At 43.1% G+C, this 18,917-nt stretch overlaps 2 protein-coding genes across 8 annotated transcripts in view; one reads left to right on the plus strand and one right to left on the minus strand.

Annotated features, from left to right (window-relative positions):
• Window positions 1-14,061, minus strand: part of NUP188 (nucleoporin 188) — a 27,998-nt gene extending 13,937 nt beyond the window's left edge. Inside the window, exons 1-24 of one of the 5 annotated variants that reach the window (XM_072025137.1) lie at window positions 13,971-14,041; window positions 11,850-11,904; window positions 11,507-11,676; window positions 11,177-11,250; window positions 10,490-10,574; window positions 9,726-9,806; window positions 9,219-9,263; window positions 8,516-8,608; window positions 8,256-8,375; window positions 7,628-7,839; window positions 6,749-6,863; window positions 6,041-6,241; window positions 5,218-5,307; window positions 4,558-4,623; window positions 3,909-4,028; window positions 3,295-3,421; window positions 3,019-3,174; window positions 2,550-2,676; window positions 1,856-1,943; window positions 1,690-1,766; window positions 1,394-1,508; window positions 936-1,056; window positions 638-704; window positions 383-511 (exon numbers count right to left, since the gene is read on the minus strand). In XM_072025137.1, coding sequence (XP_071881238.1) covers window positions 383-511; window positions 638-704; window positions 936-1,056; window positions 1,394-1,508; window positions 1,690-1,766; window positions 1,856-1,943; window positions 2,550-2,676; window positions 3,019-3,174; window positions 3,295-3,421; window positions 3,909-4,028; window positions 4,558-4,623; window positions 5,218-5,307; window positions 6,041-6,241; window positions 6,749-6,863; window positions 7,628-7,839; window positions 8,256-8,375; window positions 8,516-8,608; window positions 9,219-9,263; window positions 9,726-9,806; window positions 10,490-10,574; window positions 11,177-11,250; window positions 11,507-11,539 — 2,342 coding nt within the window. In that variant the 5' untranslated portion in view covers window positions 11,540-11,676; window positions 11,850-11,904; window positions 13,971-14,041. Of the gene's footprint in view, window positions 1-382; window positions 512-637; window positions 705-935; window positions 1,057-1,393; window positions 1,509-1,689; window positions 1,767-1,855; window positions 1,944-2,549; window positions 2,677-3,018; window positions 3,175-3,294; window positions 3,422-3,908; window positions 4,029-4,557; window positions 4,624-5,217; window positions 5,308-6,040; window positions 6,242-6,748; window positions 6,864-7,627; window positions 7,840-8,255; window positions 8,376-8,515; window positions 8,609-9,218; window positions 9,264-9,725; window positions 9,807-10,489; window positions 10,575-11,176; window positions 11,251-11,506; window positions 11,677-11,849; window positions 11,905-13,488; window positions 13,668-13,970 lie in introns of those variants that run through there. The other 4 variants (XM_072025136.1, XM_027470636.3, XM_072025135.1 and 1 more) reach the window with 4 other exon arrangements.
• Window positions 14,019-18,600, plus strand: DOLK (dolichol kinase). 3 transcript variants are annotated; one of them, XM_072025142.1, is made up of 2 exons: window positions 14,019-14,130; window positions 16,094-18,600. In XM_072025142.1, the coding sequence occupies exon 2, from the start codon at window positions 16,199-16,201 to the stop codon at window positions 17,768-17,770; it is 1,572 nt and encodes a 523-aa protein (XP_071881243.1). In that variant the 5' UTR covers window positions 14,019-14,130; window positions 16,094-16,198; the 3' UTR covers window positions 17,771-18,600. The 3 variants fall into 3 exon arrangements, with proteins under 3 accessions (XP_071881243.1, XP_027326442.2, XP_071881244.1); XM_027470641.3 differs by having other exon boundaries at window positions 14,076-14,162; XM_072025143.1 differs by lacking the exon at window positions 14,019-14,130 and adding an exon at window positions 14,608-14,747.
• Window positions 18,601-18,917: the final 317 nt, after the last annotated feature.

The raw sequence follows: 18,917 nt of genomic DNA on the forward strand, positions 1-18,917 counted from the left end.
TAGTCACAGGAACAGGTTGCACAGGGAAGTTGCGGATGCCCCATCCCTGGAAGTGTTCAAGGCCAGCTTGGATGGGGCTTTGAGCAACCTGGTCTGGTGCGACATGTCCCTGCCCGTGGTAGGAATTACATGATTTGTAAGGTCCCTTCCAACCCAAACCATCCTATTATTCTATAACCACACGAAATGGAGAGCGTGTAGTAAAAACTAAACATGGATCTGTAACAAATAAGGCTTGCTCCTCCTGAACATACAAAACAGACTCCCACGGATAGTCACTGTGCTGATCCCCAATTAAGTACAATCCAGTTAAAGCTACATCTCAAATATTATCAAATATCTGTTGCTTCTTCCCTCACACTATTGAAATAAAAGAACTCACCTACTAGGCTGGGAAGCCATTACCATATCAATAGTGTCCACACCGATTCCCATGATGTTAATGACAGCTTGCCCTGCTTCAGTGTTGGCCAGGCTGAAGATGCACAAGGACTGAAGGCTAGGGGCACTGCTGGGAGACACAAACAACGCAGGACATCATCACATGCAGGACTTTCCCACCCTAGCACTTAGTAAACTACTATAAAGTGACTTCTGAATTTCCTACTGCAGATCTGAAACCCGTCATGCATCTTACCTACTCCCAGGATCCATTTCAGGGAATAAATTCAGTATAGCATGAATCAACTGCAGAATTAGGCATCCTGAAACAGAGAGAGAATGGACCACTCAGTTTTCAGGAAGATCTGTTGCCTAGTCTGTAGTATTTCTAAACAAATCCCAGCATCTAGCAATACTGGTAAATGCAGAAAGCAAATCCTAAATGTCTGCTAGAAAAGGTATGATAAAAAGTGGGAAAATTTCACAAATTCTCTCCAATAAGACAGGTGATCCTTTTTAATCTCTTCAACTTCTCCTCTCTCAAATATCCTTACCAATTTTCTCTCTCACTCCATGAGAGTTGTAACGCCATTTGTGGTAATTTGGTAACATCTCCTTCAGGACAAACACAATGCAGGGCACAAGTCCTTGGCTCTGGGTGCTACCAAGTTGTCCCTAGGAGAAACAGAAATGTTAACTTTCCCCTTCTGGTTAAAATAACACGAGATCTTTGGTAGGAAGATAGGTCACATGTCTTTGAAGCATGAGAAAACCACTGAGCTTGAGGACACAGAATTACCAGCTATTTTTATTCTCTTGTAGATATGATAAATCAAAGCCGTTTTTCGAAATAACCACAGGAAGCACAAACTGTAGCATAGCAGGAAGTGTCAACCAGTGATTACTCAGACAGACCCATTGCCCAGGGGATGTCAGACACTGCTGTATTTCACTTTCCTATCATAGCAGCCTACAGCTGACTTCACAAGCAGACCACTCCAGAAGCACTCACCCGGACAAGAGTTGTTATCAGGTTCAGGAAGGAGATGGTAACGCTGTACTCCCCTTGAGGCTGTTCTATGCTCATCAACAGGTTTCCATAGCCCCCAGCATTCATCCCCTCTGCACTGTGAAATGAGCACCAAGGTTTGTTGTATGAATAGCAGGATTTTGACATGAGTGAGAGATGTTGGATGCATAGATTCCACAAACCTCAGATTTCACACCAGCAAAAAGGTCTTATGTTATGAACAGTTCAGGTCAAAAAAAAAAAATAAAAGCTGGGGTTGGGGGGGAGGATGTGAATACCTAATCATGTGATTCATACTGGACACTGGATTGGCAACAAATGGTAAGAACCCCGTATGGTGAAGGTCAGTCCAAACCTGCAAGAGAAAAAAGTAGAGATATTCCCTCTCATTCACATATACATGTCTACTAGTTCTCAAACCTAGAAAGCCCAGAAGATTCTTACCTTGGCTGGCATCCGAGCAGCCAGTACTGTCAAGCAATTGACACAAGAAGCAATAACGTCCACAGGGGGAGAGATTACAGTTGTCAGCCTTGAAAAGAGAAATATTACGCATAAAATGCACTGCCATCTGTGAGCTAGCCTATCTACTGCTGCTGTGATTCAAAAAGCATTTCCTTCACTGAAGCACACAAGCACAAAACCTATGCTCTGGTGCAGACACCAGTCTGCACTGTCAGTCTAGACTTGACAGCTCTCCCTCACACCTGAATCAGATCAATTTACTGCAAGAAGCAAGGCTCAGCAGACAGCAGGCTGGCACAGTGAACAATGACTATCCAGCAGATTGACTGGGGGGGATAGTTAATAAGTGTAACTCTTTTATTACCTGGAAGTTACTGCTCTAATTGTATGCTTTATTCCCCTTTTATGTAAGTATAATTACCAATAAAAAAGCCTTTAAATGGATAAACTTGTACAACTAATGAAAGTGAAAGAGGGGTCATTCTGCTGCATCAAAGCATTCAGCAGTGTGTAGCCAGAACAGTTCTTACTGAACACCTGCCTCGGGGAGTTGAAGCACTGAGATACACTTCTTTCAAATCTTTTGGCAAAATAGGTAATTAACTGTTCTTCCAGCTCATTGTACTACTTCTCAGGTACTCTGCTGTTAGCTCCATGCTGGTCAGTGACTTACCTCTGCAGCAGCATGTAGATTCGCGACGTGATCGGCAGAAGGCAATCTGCTATCGATACATCAGTGCTGATGACTTTATGAACCAGATCGATGATTGGCTTCACCCTCTGGCAATGCTGAATCACATCTGCATAAAGCAAACATCAGAATGCAAAAACCATACTTACGCAGTAAAGAAACTTAGAATAATGCACATTAATCTTACCACACAACCTTGGGATCGTTCCCCATACCAAAAATCATTTATTTCTTATATCTCAGCTTTTCTCTCATCTAAAATTCACATAATCTCACTGCAAGCTCTTGACCTTTTGCAGTGAATTATCATAATTTAAAACACACACAGGTTTCTGGGGTACTACTCCAAGCTCTTCCAGAAGTACTCAGAGCTGCTCAATCCTGCTGTTAACCTCAAGCTGATACCAAAGAACAATTATTTATTCTCTTTTATACTCCCAGCCTATCTCACCTGCTGTTGAAACAACGTGGAGCAGCATTTCAATCTCACAGGTAAACAGTGTCCAGCTGCTGTACGAATACTCCCATCGTACCAAATAAGCTCGATCATCCAGCATCACTTGGCCCACTGTTCCCTGAGGTATCCGCAGATTTGTCTGACCTAGTCCTAGAGATAGAAGAAGCAAGTGAAATCAAGCCACAAATTTCCCCACGAGTTAGAAAGCAGATGAAGAACTAAATTCCCCAAAACACCTGAATAAGAAAAGGTTCAGTGCAGTTTCCTTACCAAGAGGATAGAGGAGCTTTGGAGCCTGTCTTCGCCAAAGTGTGCCATCTTCATGAGAGATCACATCAGGAGGTTTATGCTTGTACAGCTCAATATAAAAGGACATTTTATCCAGGAAACTGTATACCTGCGTAGAGAAAGAGCTTAAGCAATATAACCAAAGAGCCAGACCCTCTTAAAAATTAATCAGTGAGGTCATTTCCAGGAATAGGCAAGTTTTCCTTATGTAGACAATAACCTTCTAATATGTCAACCCTACTAAAACATTATATGGTTCGCACGTCCAGACAAGTCTGATCTAATGAATCAGGAACTTCTAACAAGTACAATAAAACCCAAAAAATTACATAGAACTTATCTAATTTTTTAGAATTAATGGCTGAATTTATCTTCAGCCAGAGTTGGAGAGTTTACTAAAGGCCAGAAAACGGTACCCTGCAACAGAAAAGGACTTAAAAGGTGCCCTGTCTTAGATAACAGACATAAAGCTTTTATCAAAGATTGTAAATGAGATATGCACTCATAGTGGGAAGAGAATCACACAGCATATCACATAACATGTTATGCCTGTCTTGAAATAAATCATCTCCCAAACACCAAGAGAGATCCTGTACCTTTTTTGCAGTAGATTTATCTGACACAAGGGCCTGGAGCAGCTGAAGAAGAGGAGTAAGAAGATGGGGGAACATCCCACACACACTGTCCAGGATAATGCCCAGACCTGCAGTTGGTTCCTGGTGGTAGAAGCAGCAAACAAATGTCTTATTGTTACAAAGAAATGACAAAACTTTCTCAGTACAGCATAAGGATATAGCTTCTTTAAGTTGTACATTTGACATTAATCATGCACAAAAGTATCACTCCAGTCCTTGTACAGACTAAAGCATGAGGCATTGTGCAAGTAATAAGGCAAGAAGTAAGACTAATGCATTACACATCACCCTATTTCTGTAACAACAACAAAATAAGCATGATGCTTTTGCCAGCAGTTAGTTCAATCTTTGCAATCCCAGCCCTGGTTTAAACTATCACCTATATTAAAACTTGTTCCAGTATCCTTCAAGAGTAAAGCCAAGGATGTACCTAAAAGGCAGGAAAGGGCAAAGGTAAATCAAAGATAGATACAAACAAACACTGGCTCCTCAGGGCCTTCTAAAAATGAGCTAACTAAATATGATCAGTCTGTTCTTTTCCTAAAAAGGAATCTTTTATCAGGTTTTTGTTATAAGCAAGGTAAGTCAAAGAAGTTGCCAGCACACTCACCGTCTTCCAGAAGAGCTGAGGAATGCTGGAAGCCGACAAAACTTCACACGCAGCATCAATTATATCCTTCAAAGGAAGAGAGGAAAGAGAAGTTAAATGCTAACTTTACATAAAAGGTTCACATCCCAAACAAATTCTGTCACATCTTTAGAGTTTAAGTTTCCGTGCTTACTAGCTAAGATGGAACTAATCCCTCTAGTCAGAACAGAGGGAAACACCCCCCACGCACAAACTCAGACCACATGGAAAGTCTAACACCATGCTCCTTACCAAGGAGTGGACTGCCCAGGACAAACATGCCCACTAAATCTGCAAAAGGCTATATGATGTCTTCTTAAACTTAAAATGTATGTATTGAGTATGAAATAATACATACTACGAGTATGTATTATTTCCATTGCTTTGCACACAACACATCAACTACTAGTTCCAAATCCATAGGACTTCCAAGGGCAAGATATGCAATGTTTCACTATTAAGCAGTAAACACCTCTGAAGACTGGTTTACACAATGCAAATGTAGCCAGTCTTTTAGATCGATCTAAATCACAAGGTTTGCTATTTCAAATGCAGGACTGAAATTTAACAACAGTAACTTGCATCACTTATGCAAAGATCGATCAAATTAGATAACAGATGCGATGAGTGTTGGATGCTTACCTGCTGATTGCCCAACGTATGTAACTCCAGTGATGTCAGGACAAAGGAAAGAAGCCCATAAATACACATACAAGCTGTGCTGACAGTACACTGGGAAGAAAGAATACACAAGACCATTAGGGGAAAGATCATGAATTACAGAGCACGCTGTGTAACAGTGCTTGGTCTCCTTTACAAACTGTGGGCACTTCTGAGTAACTGCCTCTTTTGTACATCCTTGCTGCAGTCAGCAAAGGGGCAACAAAATAGGAAGCAGTCACCACTGAAGCCACAGACAGCACAAAATATTTCACTGCTTCTACCATTATCATTAAAAACACCTTCAAAACACAGAAAAAAAAAAAAGAAGCAGTGTTCAGAGAAATCAAAACGATTTGCTTTCACTGGTGTCTGCCTACGAGGTCATTTATTCTCATACACTGTGTTGTCTCATGAAACTGTATACAGAGAACAGTGCAGACTTAGATCAGCTAGTACTCAAGACCTACACTGTCAAGTACACCTATGGAGGGAAATCAAAAAATGTGATTAAAGTAGTCTATTCTGTTCAAGGAGATATAGCTCCTCAACTTACAAAAGTTTCTTTTTTATTATTCTTTTCTAATTATTATTTCATCATAAAAATCTGTTTAGTATCAGTCTGATTTTTACTCTTCACTGAAAGAATGTGACATGACAAAACATGCTCTGTTGCATGCTCTGGTTCAAAGCAGATTTAGTTTGCAAGAACGTTGGTTCAAAATCATCCACTTCCCAAGACACCTTTACTTCATTAGTAGTTAAGAGCCTTAAAGAGCTTACATATACGACTGTAAGAACTCACATTCTTGCCCCCACTGCTCAATGATCGCAGAAGTTTCGTCAGATACTGGAACACATTCAGCTGGATAGCATTGCTGCCCATTCTCCTGATAACGTTAGTTGACTCCTCTGGGTTTATGGTATGACGGAGCAGTGCCCAAGCCAAAAGCACTGGAGCATGATGTGAGACATCTCCCAGCTGCAGCAGCTGACTGTCCATTTCCTGCACAGAGACAAAAGCAAGACAAGTGAGATCCTGTGAAAGCAGCTCATGCTCAGCAAGCATGTAGCTGATTGCACCCTTCTGCTAACACTCAGCTTTCTCTTGCAGATAATTATTTCAAATATACAACTGTCCAAATTACACAGTTGCAGTCTTGGTCTGTTTTTGTGTGTGGTTTACTGACTTACAGCTGTTCTAACCTCAGATGTCCTCTGTCCTAAAAGCCCTGATGCTGAAAATCTCTCGTTTCACTCCCATCTCATGGCCTACTTCCCTGTGCACACCTCTATTTAGAGAAAGGCCCAAAATCATCAAGCAAACCTAAGTGGGAAAAGAATCAATCTCTTTCTTATTTGTCCCAAATCGTTATGTGGATGCTAGCTCTTATATTTGGCCAACAAACACAAGAAACTTACAGATGTAATATTTTTAACAGTGCTGCTCGGGTAACCAAAGTAAATTCTATATTGTTAAGCCAAACAGGGGGTTATTCTGCTACTGGTTTACCTGGTGGATATGTGAATTATTGGCTAATTTGTGCTCCTCTGTCCTATCATCCAAAGCTCGCTCATGGAGGGAGTCAATTTCCATGCCTTCCACCAGAATAAGAGCACTAAAGTAGCTGCAAGCAGGAAAGGGGAAAAAAAAAAAAAAAAAGTAGGTTAGACACTTTAATTAAGAATTCAGTTTTCAAAAAGACATTCATAAATGGTCAAAGAACAACCTGTAGTTCGCATGGGTTCAGCTGTTCTTTGAAGCAATAAGAAATTAAGATGAAATTAACAGCAGATAATCCAAATTTTGTTTTGAAATGCTAGTATCCGACAGATTAAAATCTTCAACGCCACCATTCCTGGTTGAACAGGAAGTCTCTGAAATTTGAAGATAGCTTTTCCACCTTTGAAACTTTTTATCACTCACCAGGATTTTCATTCCTTCTGGCTGCAGCTTGAGTTATGTCCCACAAAGCAAAACGAAGACATTATTACCACTCTTTCAAGCAGACCCACGATAGTTTGTGCTGAGGCAACACAGTTAACAGCACAGGGCTAACCTCTGCCTCGGAGCCAGCCTCTGAGCACAGGATTGTGAAGATGCAGTTTCACTTTAATACTAGACTATTTAAGAACAAATGGCACTGTCTTCACTGCCATTCACACCAGAGACAGCTAGCTTAAAGCTAGTATATGAATGCCTCTCTATTGTGCAATCACACTTATTTTGCTACAAACTTCCAATGTGACCAGAAAATATATTTCACCTTCATCACAATTAGCTTAGCTTGAAATAGTCATGATTTTAAGAGGCAACAGAAAGAATTATAAAATATTTTTTTACTGAGAATTGTTTTGTTCTGCACTCACTTGACAAATACACTTCACTTACCCGATACGATCCACCAGGTGATCCATGCTCTCATCTACCAAGTGTCTGTTGGTTTGTCTAGTGCCAAACCCCTGTTCTTTGAACATCTTTGCAAATTCGAGAAGCTCATCTGATGCCATTTCAAAGTATGCATAGTAGAGGAAGATGACTTCCAGTAGCATGGACTGCTCACGGAGGCATTGCACAAACCAACGAGAAACCTGACGCTCTGTCTGCACAAGGAGAAGTCCTACTGTCAGACACAAAGCTCACTGATTGGTCTAAGCAATTAGAAACCAAGACAGGTTGGAGCATTTCAAAGTTTGCACAGTCAATGTTTTGCACCAACTGCAAGAAAAGCCACTATAAATGCAGAGTTTACTGATGCAAAGAGATTGTAAAGAGCTGCACAGAAATGGATCTGCAGGCCTAGTGCTGTCAACACATTTCTTACAACGAAGAATACGTTTCTAACAACTCACTTTGTTTCTGAGCAAAAGTGTGTTCTACTAAGGAGAAAACAATTTTTATATTTCTTGGGCCAAGAGAACCATCCGTTCTAACTGCATCTGCACATACACATTTTCCAATAGTTTCTATACCAGGAAAGACTTTGTAAGTTTATTAAAGAATAGTATGAAGGAAATACCATGAGATTTCCATGTGTTTCCCATGTAGGAGCTTCTGCTTTGTACAGTTCTTCATATTTTTTCCGGTAATTAGGAATTAGTTCTTTTTCCAACTTTTCGACACACTGGAAGTACTGCGCCTTAAACAAATAAAGAAATCAACTTTTCACATGCACATCTATGTGCTTTTTACAATCTCAGGTGGACAACTTCTATATATAACTTAAGTATTTAGACTATTTCAATGACATCATATCCAGGAGAAGGTTCCTGTACTCACTGTGTAAGGATGCCTCTCATCCTGAAAATAAGTGAGTAGATGGAGGACACAGCGCAGAATACACATCCTCTCTTCATAATAATAGTCAGCAAGCTGTGAACACAGAACGTCACCAATATCAGTGTGGTATTGTGACACCTCCCATTCACCTTCCTGCCCCATACACAGCCCAGGCCCTCAGCACCAGAACACGTAGGGCTCAAACACTACTACAGATGGAGTTTCAACTAAGCAGTTTTAAGTTATCTGAAAAAAAAATTAATTAACTTTACAGAATTCAATAAAACATGCCCATAGGGACGTGTCTATAATTACACTGCTAACTGAGAAAACTCAGGAAAGGAATGCAAAAAGATACAGAGGTCACCTCCCATTCTTAATCTTCAGTAATCTCTACCAGCTGTGATCATCACTCTCTATTTCGGAGTTGACACTTCAGACAGCAACACATAAGCCTACAAGCTTTGGAAAATGTGGGAGCATACATCTGACAAGCTAAATTCCCTGACATTAAGCCTACAATTTGCTTTCCACAGCAACTATTAACACTGCTCAAATATATGTATGTCCATCCCTATTTCAAAAGAATCTTCTAAAATTTGTTCGTTATATGAGGGAATACTTCAATCATTCCAAGGTTTCTGAATCCATAAAATAAAATTGGTTCTCAGATCAATAGAAAATACAAATGGAAGTGACTAACCTTCAGCATCAGAGCCTGACTCTGCCTTTCATCCTGAAGAACTGTCTAAAGCAAACCACAACAAAATAAACAATTATTTACTGCAGAAATATCAACGGACAAAATATTCACACAAAAAAAGACTGAAAGAAAAGAGAGAATTTTTCTGTTTCTTTTGGAAAGACAGATTCCAAAAGTACTAAGTCAAAACATTCATTAATAACTATCTGTTTGTTCATCTCCACTCGCTCTCTTTCACAAATCTGTAGCTTTGCTGTATTCCTGAGACAAAGAAGCTGAATCCCTGCAGAGAGATTCAAGCAGAAAGAGCTACTGGAATGTTAGGCTTGGATATCTGCTATCACATTTCTGTAAAGAGGCACTTGAGCATTGCAGGTTCAGAGAAGAACAACTACAAAGTCATTTCCAAGTCAGAACTTGGGCTTGCATGTGACCATAATTCATCAGCAAATTACTGGTACTAAGGAGAGATGCAGAGTGAACAGAAAATATATGGGAGCTATGGACCTTCAGAGAGTCTCTTGTTCCTCTGTAATCTTCTTGAAGATAACACTGTAACAACTGCACACTCTGCTCTTCATCCAAACCCTGAAAAAAAGAGAGATGCTCTGAAGTGAGTAAAAGGCAACTGAATTAATTTGATAAAGACTCTCTCCAAATACTCAGGCAGCCTTTCTCTTCAGAATAAATAATTTCCCAAATACACCAATAGAAATCTTTTTACTTTTCGGGATGACATTTGTTTAAGTTAGCAATTCCATTTAAAGCAAACTACGTAAGTTTTGATATCATTTAGATGTAGCCAGATTTAACTTCAGTGAAAGGAGCACAACACATTTAAATAAAGGTACAGCCACCAGTCACCTATTTTCTGGCTTGACGGAACATAATCTTGCAGCAAACAGACATATTTTCAAACACGGCTGCTACTTTAAGGGACATCAGTTTTAGCTGAGCAGTCTCAGATAGCTTGAAAGAACACAAGACCAGATGAGAGTGACTGTTTTTGAAAAGCTGAAACCCCTTTCTGGCAGGAGGGTTCGTTAACCAGGAAAATTGAAGCAATTCAGGGCCACCAACAGCTTTAAAAAAATGTTCACCTAGAGCTCCTATGGGTACTTATAACATCCTTTAGATTATTTTTAACTGAGATAAACTTAAGTTTGCCTCTATTCAACATCACAAAGCTTTCTGAAATAACAGAATCTCAGTAACAATGCAATCCAAGTGCAGGGATAAAAAAAAGTAATCAGCATAGCATCTTCACTCACCAAAAACTTGCTGACCCTCAGACCCAGTTCTTTTAGTGGAGCAGCTACATCTTTATCAGCTTTTATTTTTTCTGCTGAAGTTGTACTGAAGAAAAAAAGAAGTTTTCATTGCTAAAAATGGAGCAACACCAAGGAATGAGCAGAAGAGACTTAATTTCAAAGCTCTCAATTTTATCAGTTTGAACTTGACATTTCTTTTCCCTCTCAGTGGCCTTTCAATGCTTCAGACAGCAATATTCAGTAATCTTCCTATCAGATAACACTCAACATTGTTCACTATCTTATTAATACAATAAACACAGGCTATATTCATTCTATCTTTTCCAGTGAGAGAGTCTGGTTATCTTTCCTGCATGACTAAGTGTCAAGAGGAGTCAATTCTCTGCAGGCTGCACGCTTGTACTTGATCACTGCAACCCAACAGAGGCAAGGATTAAGAGCTACTTAACACTGGTAATGAGAGCAGAAACTGCTGTTACTTCTTTCTGATCTTTATTTCATGTCCCAAAATGTTATTTGGATTAAGCACTTTCTACTGTTCTTCCTCTCCAGAAATCTCAAGTCAGTTTTTTTTTATTACATAAAAATCTGTTTTTATGTAATTAGAGAGAAATATTCAACATGTTCTCAACTTATTAGTAGATCCCATTTTAAAGGTTAACTTCTAAAATCAGGCAATTACCATACCTTGGAGGTTTGTAGTATGAAAGTCCCTCTAAAAACCTCTGCCAGTGCTTGTTCAGTTCTGCCGCAATCTGTGCCTGAAAAGAGAACCAAATACTACTGAACAGACTCCTCAACATCCACCATTGAGTATCAGATTTGTTTAATTTGAGTGAAGCAAAGACATTCCACCACCAAAACCAGACAAGAACACAAGGCAAACAACAACAGCATCTATGATTCAGACTGATTCAAGGTGTATATTGCATGAGAAAGCTTGCTGCCTTGCCTAATATTGGGAAGGGAGAGGAAAGGAGGCAACGGACTAGGTTCAGATACGTTTGCATTTCCAACCTCTCGGCACATTCTTGAAAGCACGGGCTCCATCCCAGAAAATAAGGAAGCAGGCTGTACCACTCATGAATACCCCAGACCAGTCAGTCTAGAAAGTAGCACTTGTGTCCACTCCAGAAAGGGCACCAGCTTTTCACATACACCCTTCCAGGCAGCAGTTCATGAAGCAGCTATAAACAAGGAGTGGAAGAATAAACAAGTAGCGGGGAAAGAACAACAAAAATCCCACCAAGGAAAAGGGAAGAGCAGCAAAATTCATATTCAAACAGATGTACAAATGATGTATTTGTCCATGGAGTCCATTCAGTGACAGGCAAACCTGCTTGGCAAGACATGGACTTACTGGTTCTCTTAAAGCTGATCTGCCGAGGAGAATTGTCCACAATTCTCTGCTGCTCCTGTTAAAAAAAAAAAAAAAAAAAAAAAAAAAAGGTGAAGATTGCTTTAATAATGAACACCAATTCAGGCTTCAATTTAGTGCACACCTTTTCAAACTTGCAGTTCTTTTGGAGATCGCAATGCAATATAAGCTATAAGAAAAAATAATTAAAGGACACCAGTGTTTAGCTGAGCAATTTCAGACGTGCTGGAAGAACCCAGGAAAGCCCAAAAGAGTGACTGCTGATATAACAAAACTTGTAAACTCATATCAAAGAAGTATCCTATTTCTATCAGCTTATCAGCTCAGTCTGATCTTGCTACTTCTATGTTTGGGGGTTATAATAATCCCAATTACGGAACAATTTTACTCAGTTTCATTTGATGCCATACTCCAAACAAATCCTTCTTTAACACTTTCCACCTTCATGCAAAGTGGAATATAAAACCGGGTGAAGTGAAAGAATGCAACACTTTTCCATAGGGCAGAGCATTTGCCTCTGCTCTTCAGAATATTTATCCTGAGCTCGTTGTTTCTTCCTGCTTGCTGTGAAACTTGTAGAAAAACCAATGTGCTAAAACGTAAAGATCAAATCTGCTCCTTAGCACATGCATCTAGGAAGATCAGTCTCCCTACAACAGCCCTGCAAAGGATGCTTGCCAACAGGAGCAGTTCAGGAACTGAGCAAGCTGATGATTTCTAGCAGTGTAATACAAACCAGGAGTCAAACGCCACAATTCCCCACGCAAAGCCTGTCTAGGAAAGCGAGCACACTCATTAACTCGTCTTTAGATTGGCAGCACTGAATCAACTGCCTGTGGCAGCGTAAGTCACCTGGCACTTCTGACACACGGTGCCATTTCAGCGGCTTATAAAACCTATCATTTTTATTACAACTGTCAACATAATTTCTTCCCTCGAACTCCTCGTCCCTGCAGGAGAGCTACGGGACCTCTCCTGACCTAGCCAGCAACCAGCTGTGGGTGCAGCCTCCCCAGCACACCCGGAGCACTGGAAAGCCACTGAATTTTACCAAAAAATCGCTTTCCAGGACAGAGCAGCAGCCGAGAGGAGCCAGCCCTGCTCCTTGCCCTTCCTTCCTAACCCGGGGTTACAGCAGACCAGTGCTCCTTGCCGGTTCGTTAACTGGGCAGCCAGGGAAGGGCAGCTCTGCACGTGAGGTAAGAGCAGTGTTCCTGTCCCGTTAGGAGGCATTATTTTAATAAAAAATCAAGCATCTAGCAACAAACAAGTCTAAAACGCCACAACAAATGTCAAAAAGCAAACAAAGGCGCTACCCTAAAGCCATCACTGAAGCAGGGGGTCATCAAATAGCCTCCTTTACACACCTCCCACACCACTATTATCTAAACTTTATGGTCGCAGCTCTCCAAGAAGGGAAAAGCCGAGTCCTGAGCTCTGTGCTCTCCGTGAGGACTGCTCTGCACGGACACCTGACAGAGCCCCGAAGCTTTTAAGCAGCGGTGCCACTTCAGCGCTCCATTTTTCACGGTACCACAGGGCAGAAAAACCCCGAAACACGAAAAATATAAACCCCGGGTAACACCCGCTGCCTATTTTGGACAATCAAGCCTCAACCCACAGACAGCTTTGGCGTTGGAGCTGAAGCCAAAGCCGTCCATGAGGGATCCCCTCAGCGACCCCCCCCCCCCCCCTCAGGCACCTCAGCCCCCGCTCCCTCAGGGGGCTCCTGAGGCGAGGGGCTGGGGGCGGGGCCAAGCTGCAGGGGGCGGGGCCAAGCCCCATATTTGGAGGCGGGGCCAGGCAGCGGGGGCGTGGCCTCAGCGCCCTCAGGGGGCGTGGCCACGCGCAGGGGGCGTGGCCACGGTGCTCAAAGGGGCGTGGCCAACCCTAAAAGGGGGCGTGGCCAACCCTAAAAGGGGGCGTGGCCAAGCCGGCGCGGGCCCCGCTCCCGTTAACCCTCCCCTCCCCGCTCCCCCCCCCCCCCCTTCTCCGCCGCGCTCCCCCTCCCCTCGCCCCCTCCCCCCGCGGCGAGCGCGCGCAGCCCCTGCCTCCTCCCCCCCTCCCCCTCCCGTTCCCGTTCCCGCCGCCGCGTCCCCGCACCTCGCGCCCAGCCCGCCCGCCGCCATCTTCGCTCCCCTCTCACGTGACCCGCCGCGCGCCGCGCTCTCCGCCGCCGGCATCACGTGGTCTTTGGGGGGGGGGGAGGGGGGCTCCTGGGTCATGTGACAGCGGCGGCGCCAAGATGGCGGCGGGCGGCCAGGTGGGTGCGGAGCTCCGCGGAGGGACCCGGGGGTGAGGGGGGAATGGGGGCCGTGAGGGGGTCCCGGCCCCGCGGGGACACGCGGAGAGCTCCGGGGAACAAAGGGAGGAGGCTGGGGAGGGGGATTGGGGGTCTGGGGAGCTGCCCCGCGCTGTTTCCGTGCCCCGCTGCCCTCAGCGTAAGGAATTTTTAGCTCGTATCCCGTCTAAATCACCCCACGGCCTGCCTCGTAAAGAATTCCTTCATTATCTCCCGTCTCAACCTCCCCTCCGCCCTCATCATCAATAATTTCTTCCGGGTACCCAACCCAAACCTCCCCACCGCCCTCATCGTAAAGGATTTCTCCGCTATACCCCATCCAAACCTCTCCTCCACCCTCACCATAATTAATTTTCCCTCTACCCCTCCAAATTTCCTCTTTTTCAGCTCAAAACCCTTGCCCCGTGTGCTGTCACCACATTCCCTGAGGAGGAGCCCCCCAGCAGGTCCCTCACAGCCCCCGTGAGGCACAGGAGGTGCCTGGGGGCGGCCGCAGCAGGCCCAGAGGCTGCTCGGGGGGGAACTGCCTCAAAAAGGGCACCCGGGGGCTTTCAGGAGCTGCTGCGATAGAACAGAAGGTCAGGTCGGCATTTCAGCTGCTGAAATTCTTCCTGGTCCTGTGGCCCAGCTGGCAGGCTGCCTGCTGCAGGAGGCCGTTGCATGTTGTTCCTGGTGCAAACGCCGTGCTGCAGCCTTAAACTTGCCAGGCAAAGTGCAAGAACTTTCCCTGTCTCTGTCCAGCATCTGTTATTTGCCCTCCCTCTTCTCAGACACCTGTTGAGTTTCCCCTTCCCATGCCCACAAACTTAAGGGATCCCGAAATCATTACTGGTATTAGGCAGACGTTGTCCACACAAGATCTTTTTTTGTTATCTCCATGGTTAATTCTTTCCCTGTTGTATCAAAAAAATAAATGGCAAAAAGATTGCACTTGGCCTGATTTAGCTGTTTAGCAACAGGACACGTATCGTAGGTGGTTGGTAGTCAAGTATTTCAGGCTCTACAGATGCCAAAAAGCAATCTAAAAAAATGTTTTCAATATGAGGTCATAAAGAAAACTCTCCGGATGCACAGTGCAAGGGACTTTGGCAGTACAAGTGTTGATAGAAACCCATTAATATTCCTGCTAAGATCTCTGAATGAAAAACAGGATTTAAAATAAAGTGATAGCCTTCCATATAAAGTGATAGGATGTGATGAATGCACTCTCACGGCTACAGGCAAGACAATTTGGTTGATTTTTCTGTGCCAGGCTCTCCAATTGAGCTTATCGTGACAATTCTGATAATAGATCAAAATCAGGTCAAGTACACCACTTGACTTTTTTTCTCTCAGTTATTGTTTTTTTCCTTTCCTACTTCTGTTGTAAACACTACGTAGCATCATAAAACCACTCTTGCTATAGGGGAAGTGTTCAATTACACCAAGTAAAGAGAAAGACGTGGGGGGAAGCAGGTTGCACAGCAGGGAATTAGAGAGAAATATTTAGTAAAAGAAGGATTCTGTGAAACTGCAGTGAAAACAGCATACGAAAATAAGTTCTAAAATTACCTTTAAGCTATTTTACATCAACTGTATTTTCAATTTACGCTGTCACATTGAATCCTTCTGGGAGTAGATATGGCTTGTGTGCTTCATATTTCAATGCAGGCACAATATAAATATTTCTGTTGCAGTGTAGCTGAACAGCCCTGTAGCGAGTGGTTTGCTTCACCACTGCAGACTGACGTCTTGGATTCTCACATGGAGATAACGATTTTGACTAATCCCTTATCGCTGTGGTTTTATTGGCTTTATTCACCTGTCTTGGCATTAATAGTTGGCACATAACTATCAGCTTAAATTGAGCTTAAAAATAAGACAGTTGCACAGAAGCTTTAGCTCTTCTATCATTCACTTTAATTGCTTGTTTGTTTTTTAATAGGAATTGCAGTAGCATGAAAGGGAATTCTGTCTGGTGGACCACAACTGAGAATATCAGGACCCGCAAGAAGCATCCTGAACCCCCGAGCCACGCGGGACTGGAATCATGTTAAACAAGCCTGTGCTGGTGGAATCGCTGATCGTGTTCACCATCGTGCTGTGCGTGCACGCGGTGGTGTGGGACCGCTACTCCTGGTGCTCTGTAGCTCTTGCCATCCAGGCTTTTTACGTCCAGTTCAAATGGGACCGGCTGCTGCAGCTGGGGGGGGCCGTCTTCCAGTTCCGCACAGCAGCGAACAGCGGCCTCCTGCCAGCCAGCATGGTCATCCCCTTGCTGGGGGTAACGATGAAGGAGAGGTGCAAGGCTGCTGGCATTGTGTACTTTGAACGTTTTGGCATAGTCGTAGCTTCCACGGGCATGTTGGTTGCTCTCTTTTTGTCTGTAATAGCGGTGGGCATCACAAAACCCGTGCCCACCAACACTTGCATACTCACCGGTATTGCTGGCAGTATAATTATCTATACCATGAAGCACTCTTTGACTGTTTCAGAAGTGATAGAGGTCCTAGAAGTGCTGCTCATTTTTGTCTACCTCAGCATGATCTTGCTTTACTTGTTGCCTCGGTGTTTTACCCCTGGAGAAGCATTGCTAGTGCTTGGAGGTGTGAGTTTTGTTCTCAATCAGCTCATCAAACGCTCGCTGAATGTCGTTGAGGGCAGAGGTGAGCCCATAGACTTCTTCCTTCTGGTGGCGGTTATCGGAGTTATTCTTCTTGGGCTTTTCTTCACTGTTCTCTTCATTTTCATGGATTCGGGTACGTGGATCTCCTCCATGTTTTTCCACATGATGACAGCAGTGCTAGGCTTAGGGGTCATCATGCCTTGGCTTTACCGACTGATCCAGAGGAACCCTTTGTTCTGGCTACTCCAGTTTTTATTTCAGACACAGACAAGAGTTTACCTTCTTGTATTTTGGACCTTTTTGGCTGCTTCAGCGTGCGGCATAGTTTTCTACCAGAACGCTAAGAGATCATCCGAATCTAAAAAGCACCAGGCCTCAACTATAACCAGGAAATATTTCCATTTCATTGTTGTAGCTACTTATGTTCCTGGACTGATTTATGACCGCCAGCTTCTCTATGTTGCTGCAGTCCTGTGTCTGGCAGTGTTCATATTCTTAGAGTACATCCGGTACTTCAGGATCAAACCATTTGGCCAAACTCTTCGGCATTTGCTGTCTCTCTTCTTGGATGAAAGAGACAGCGGGCCTCTAATCTTGACTCATATTTATCTTCTTCTTGGCATGTCCCTCCCAGTGTGGTTGTTTCCTAGATCTTGTGCTCCTAAAGGCAGCTTGTCTGGGGCAGGAGCATTGGTTCCCTACGCCGGGGTGCTAGCAGTAGGGGTAGGAGACACCATTGCCTCTGTTTTTGGCAGTACCATGGGAGAAATCAAATGGCCAGGAACAAAGAAGACCTTTGAAGGGACAATGACAGCTATTTTTGCTCAGATCATTGCTGTGGCTCTCATTCTGATCTTTGACAGCAATGTGAATCTGAACTCCAGCTATGCCTGGATTCTGGCATCTGTGAGCTTAGTTTCCCTTTTGGAAGCTTATACTACCCAAATCGATAACCTGCTGTTGCCTCTCTACCTCCAGATAATGTTCATGGCTTAGAAGCACTTCCAGGAACAGAGATTTCTCCAGTTCTAGAGAAAAGTGGAAATAGAATATGCACTAGAGATGAAAGCCACTCTAAACAGTGGTTTTGGTACAGCAGATAAAATTGGTAAAAACAAATGGAAAATTTGTTTTCCAAAACAAATGGCTACTTCAAATAAAAGTTTTGGTTTGGTCTCTTTTTTTTTCCTAGTTTAAAACAGCATGAGTTGCTCTTTGGCCTCACAAGAACCCAACCCTGACTGATAAATTGGATTATTAAATAAAAATGATCTTTTTAAGTCTCTTCTGGGTGCTCGGAAGCAGAGGAAGAAGAGGTAAGTTAATTACAGAAGGGAGATTGTGCCACCCCTGTACTGCATCACAGCCAGAACTTGTCATACCGTACTGAATGCTGTTATCTTGTACTGCTGCATACATGAAGTCACTCCTGTATAAGCATGGTTTAAGCATGTTTTGTGAGGGTCACTGCTCTCTACCTAGAGTGAACATGACTGTCCAGCTGTATCCAGTCACTATCAGCTGAGCCCTATTTATGCACTGCACTGCATGAACACAACTTCAGATAGAGGAGTTACAGAGCTGACTTTATCGGAGGGGTTGAGAATGTAAGAGACTGTTCATTCCAAGCAGTGCTAACACAAGGGTTGTAGTTTCAGGCCTGGATATTTCCACAAGAAAAACGTTTCTCAAGATTTTAATCTCTTTTAAACATTATTTCAAATAATTTAGAGTGAAGAAAAAATAAGCAAGCTCGTAAGAAAAAAATTGCACACTAACTGTGAACGCAGGAGGTCTGTTGAAGTCAATAAACGTCTCTCATACTACTGCAGTCTTCCACTTTGCACGTTTTTTCAGCTTAAGTTACCGTGAGGAAGTTTATCCGGAGAGCTGCTTAATCAAATCATTTATGAAAAAATGCTTCTGTTGACAGAATGAGTAGGACTGTTTACTTCAGTCTAATTAAATCCGTAGCTGCCATGGGGGGAATCTAGTTTCTATATATTAAACACTTCTGTATTGACTGTCTTTTCCTGCCAGTTTGCCAAGCATCCATTAGAACAGGACACGTTAACTAATCTCCTCCTCCCTGCCTCTTCCATTCCCCTGAGAAATGCCCAAGCAGAAGATCGTCTTTCCAGGC

This window comes from Anas platyrhynchos, chromosome 18 (genome assembly GCF_047663525.1).
Source record: "Anas platyrhynchos isolate ZD024472 breed Pekin duck chromosome 18, IASCAAS_PekinDuck_T2T, whole genome shotgun sequence".
Classification (NCBI taxonomy): domain Eukaryota; kingdom Metazoa; phylum Chordata; class Aves; order Anseriformes; family Anatidae; genus Anas; species Anas platyrhynchos.

Excerpts from the sequence above, each read along its gene's own strand:
- DOLK (XM_072025142.1), top strand. The coding sequence starts at position 16,199 with ATGTTAAACAAGCCTGTGCTGGTGGAATCGCTGATCGTGTTCACCATC.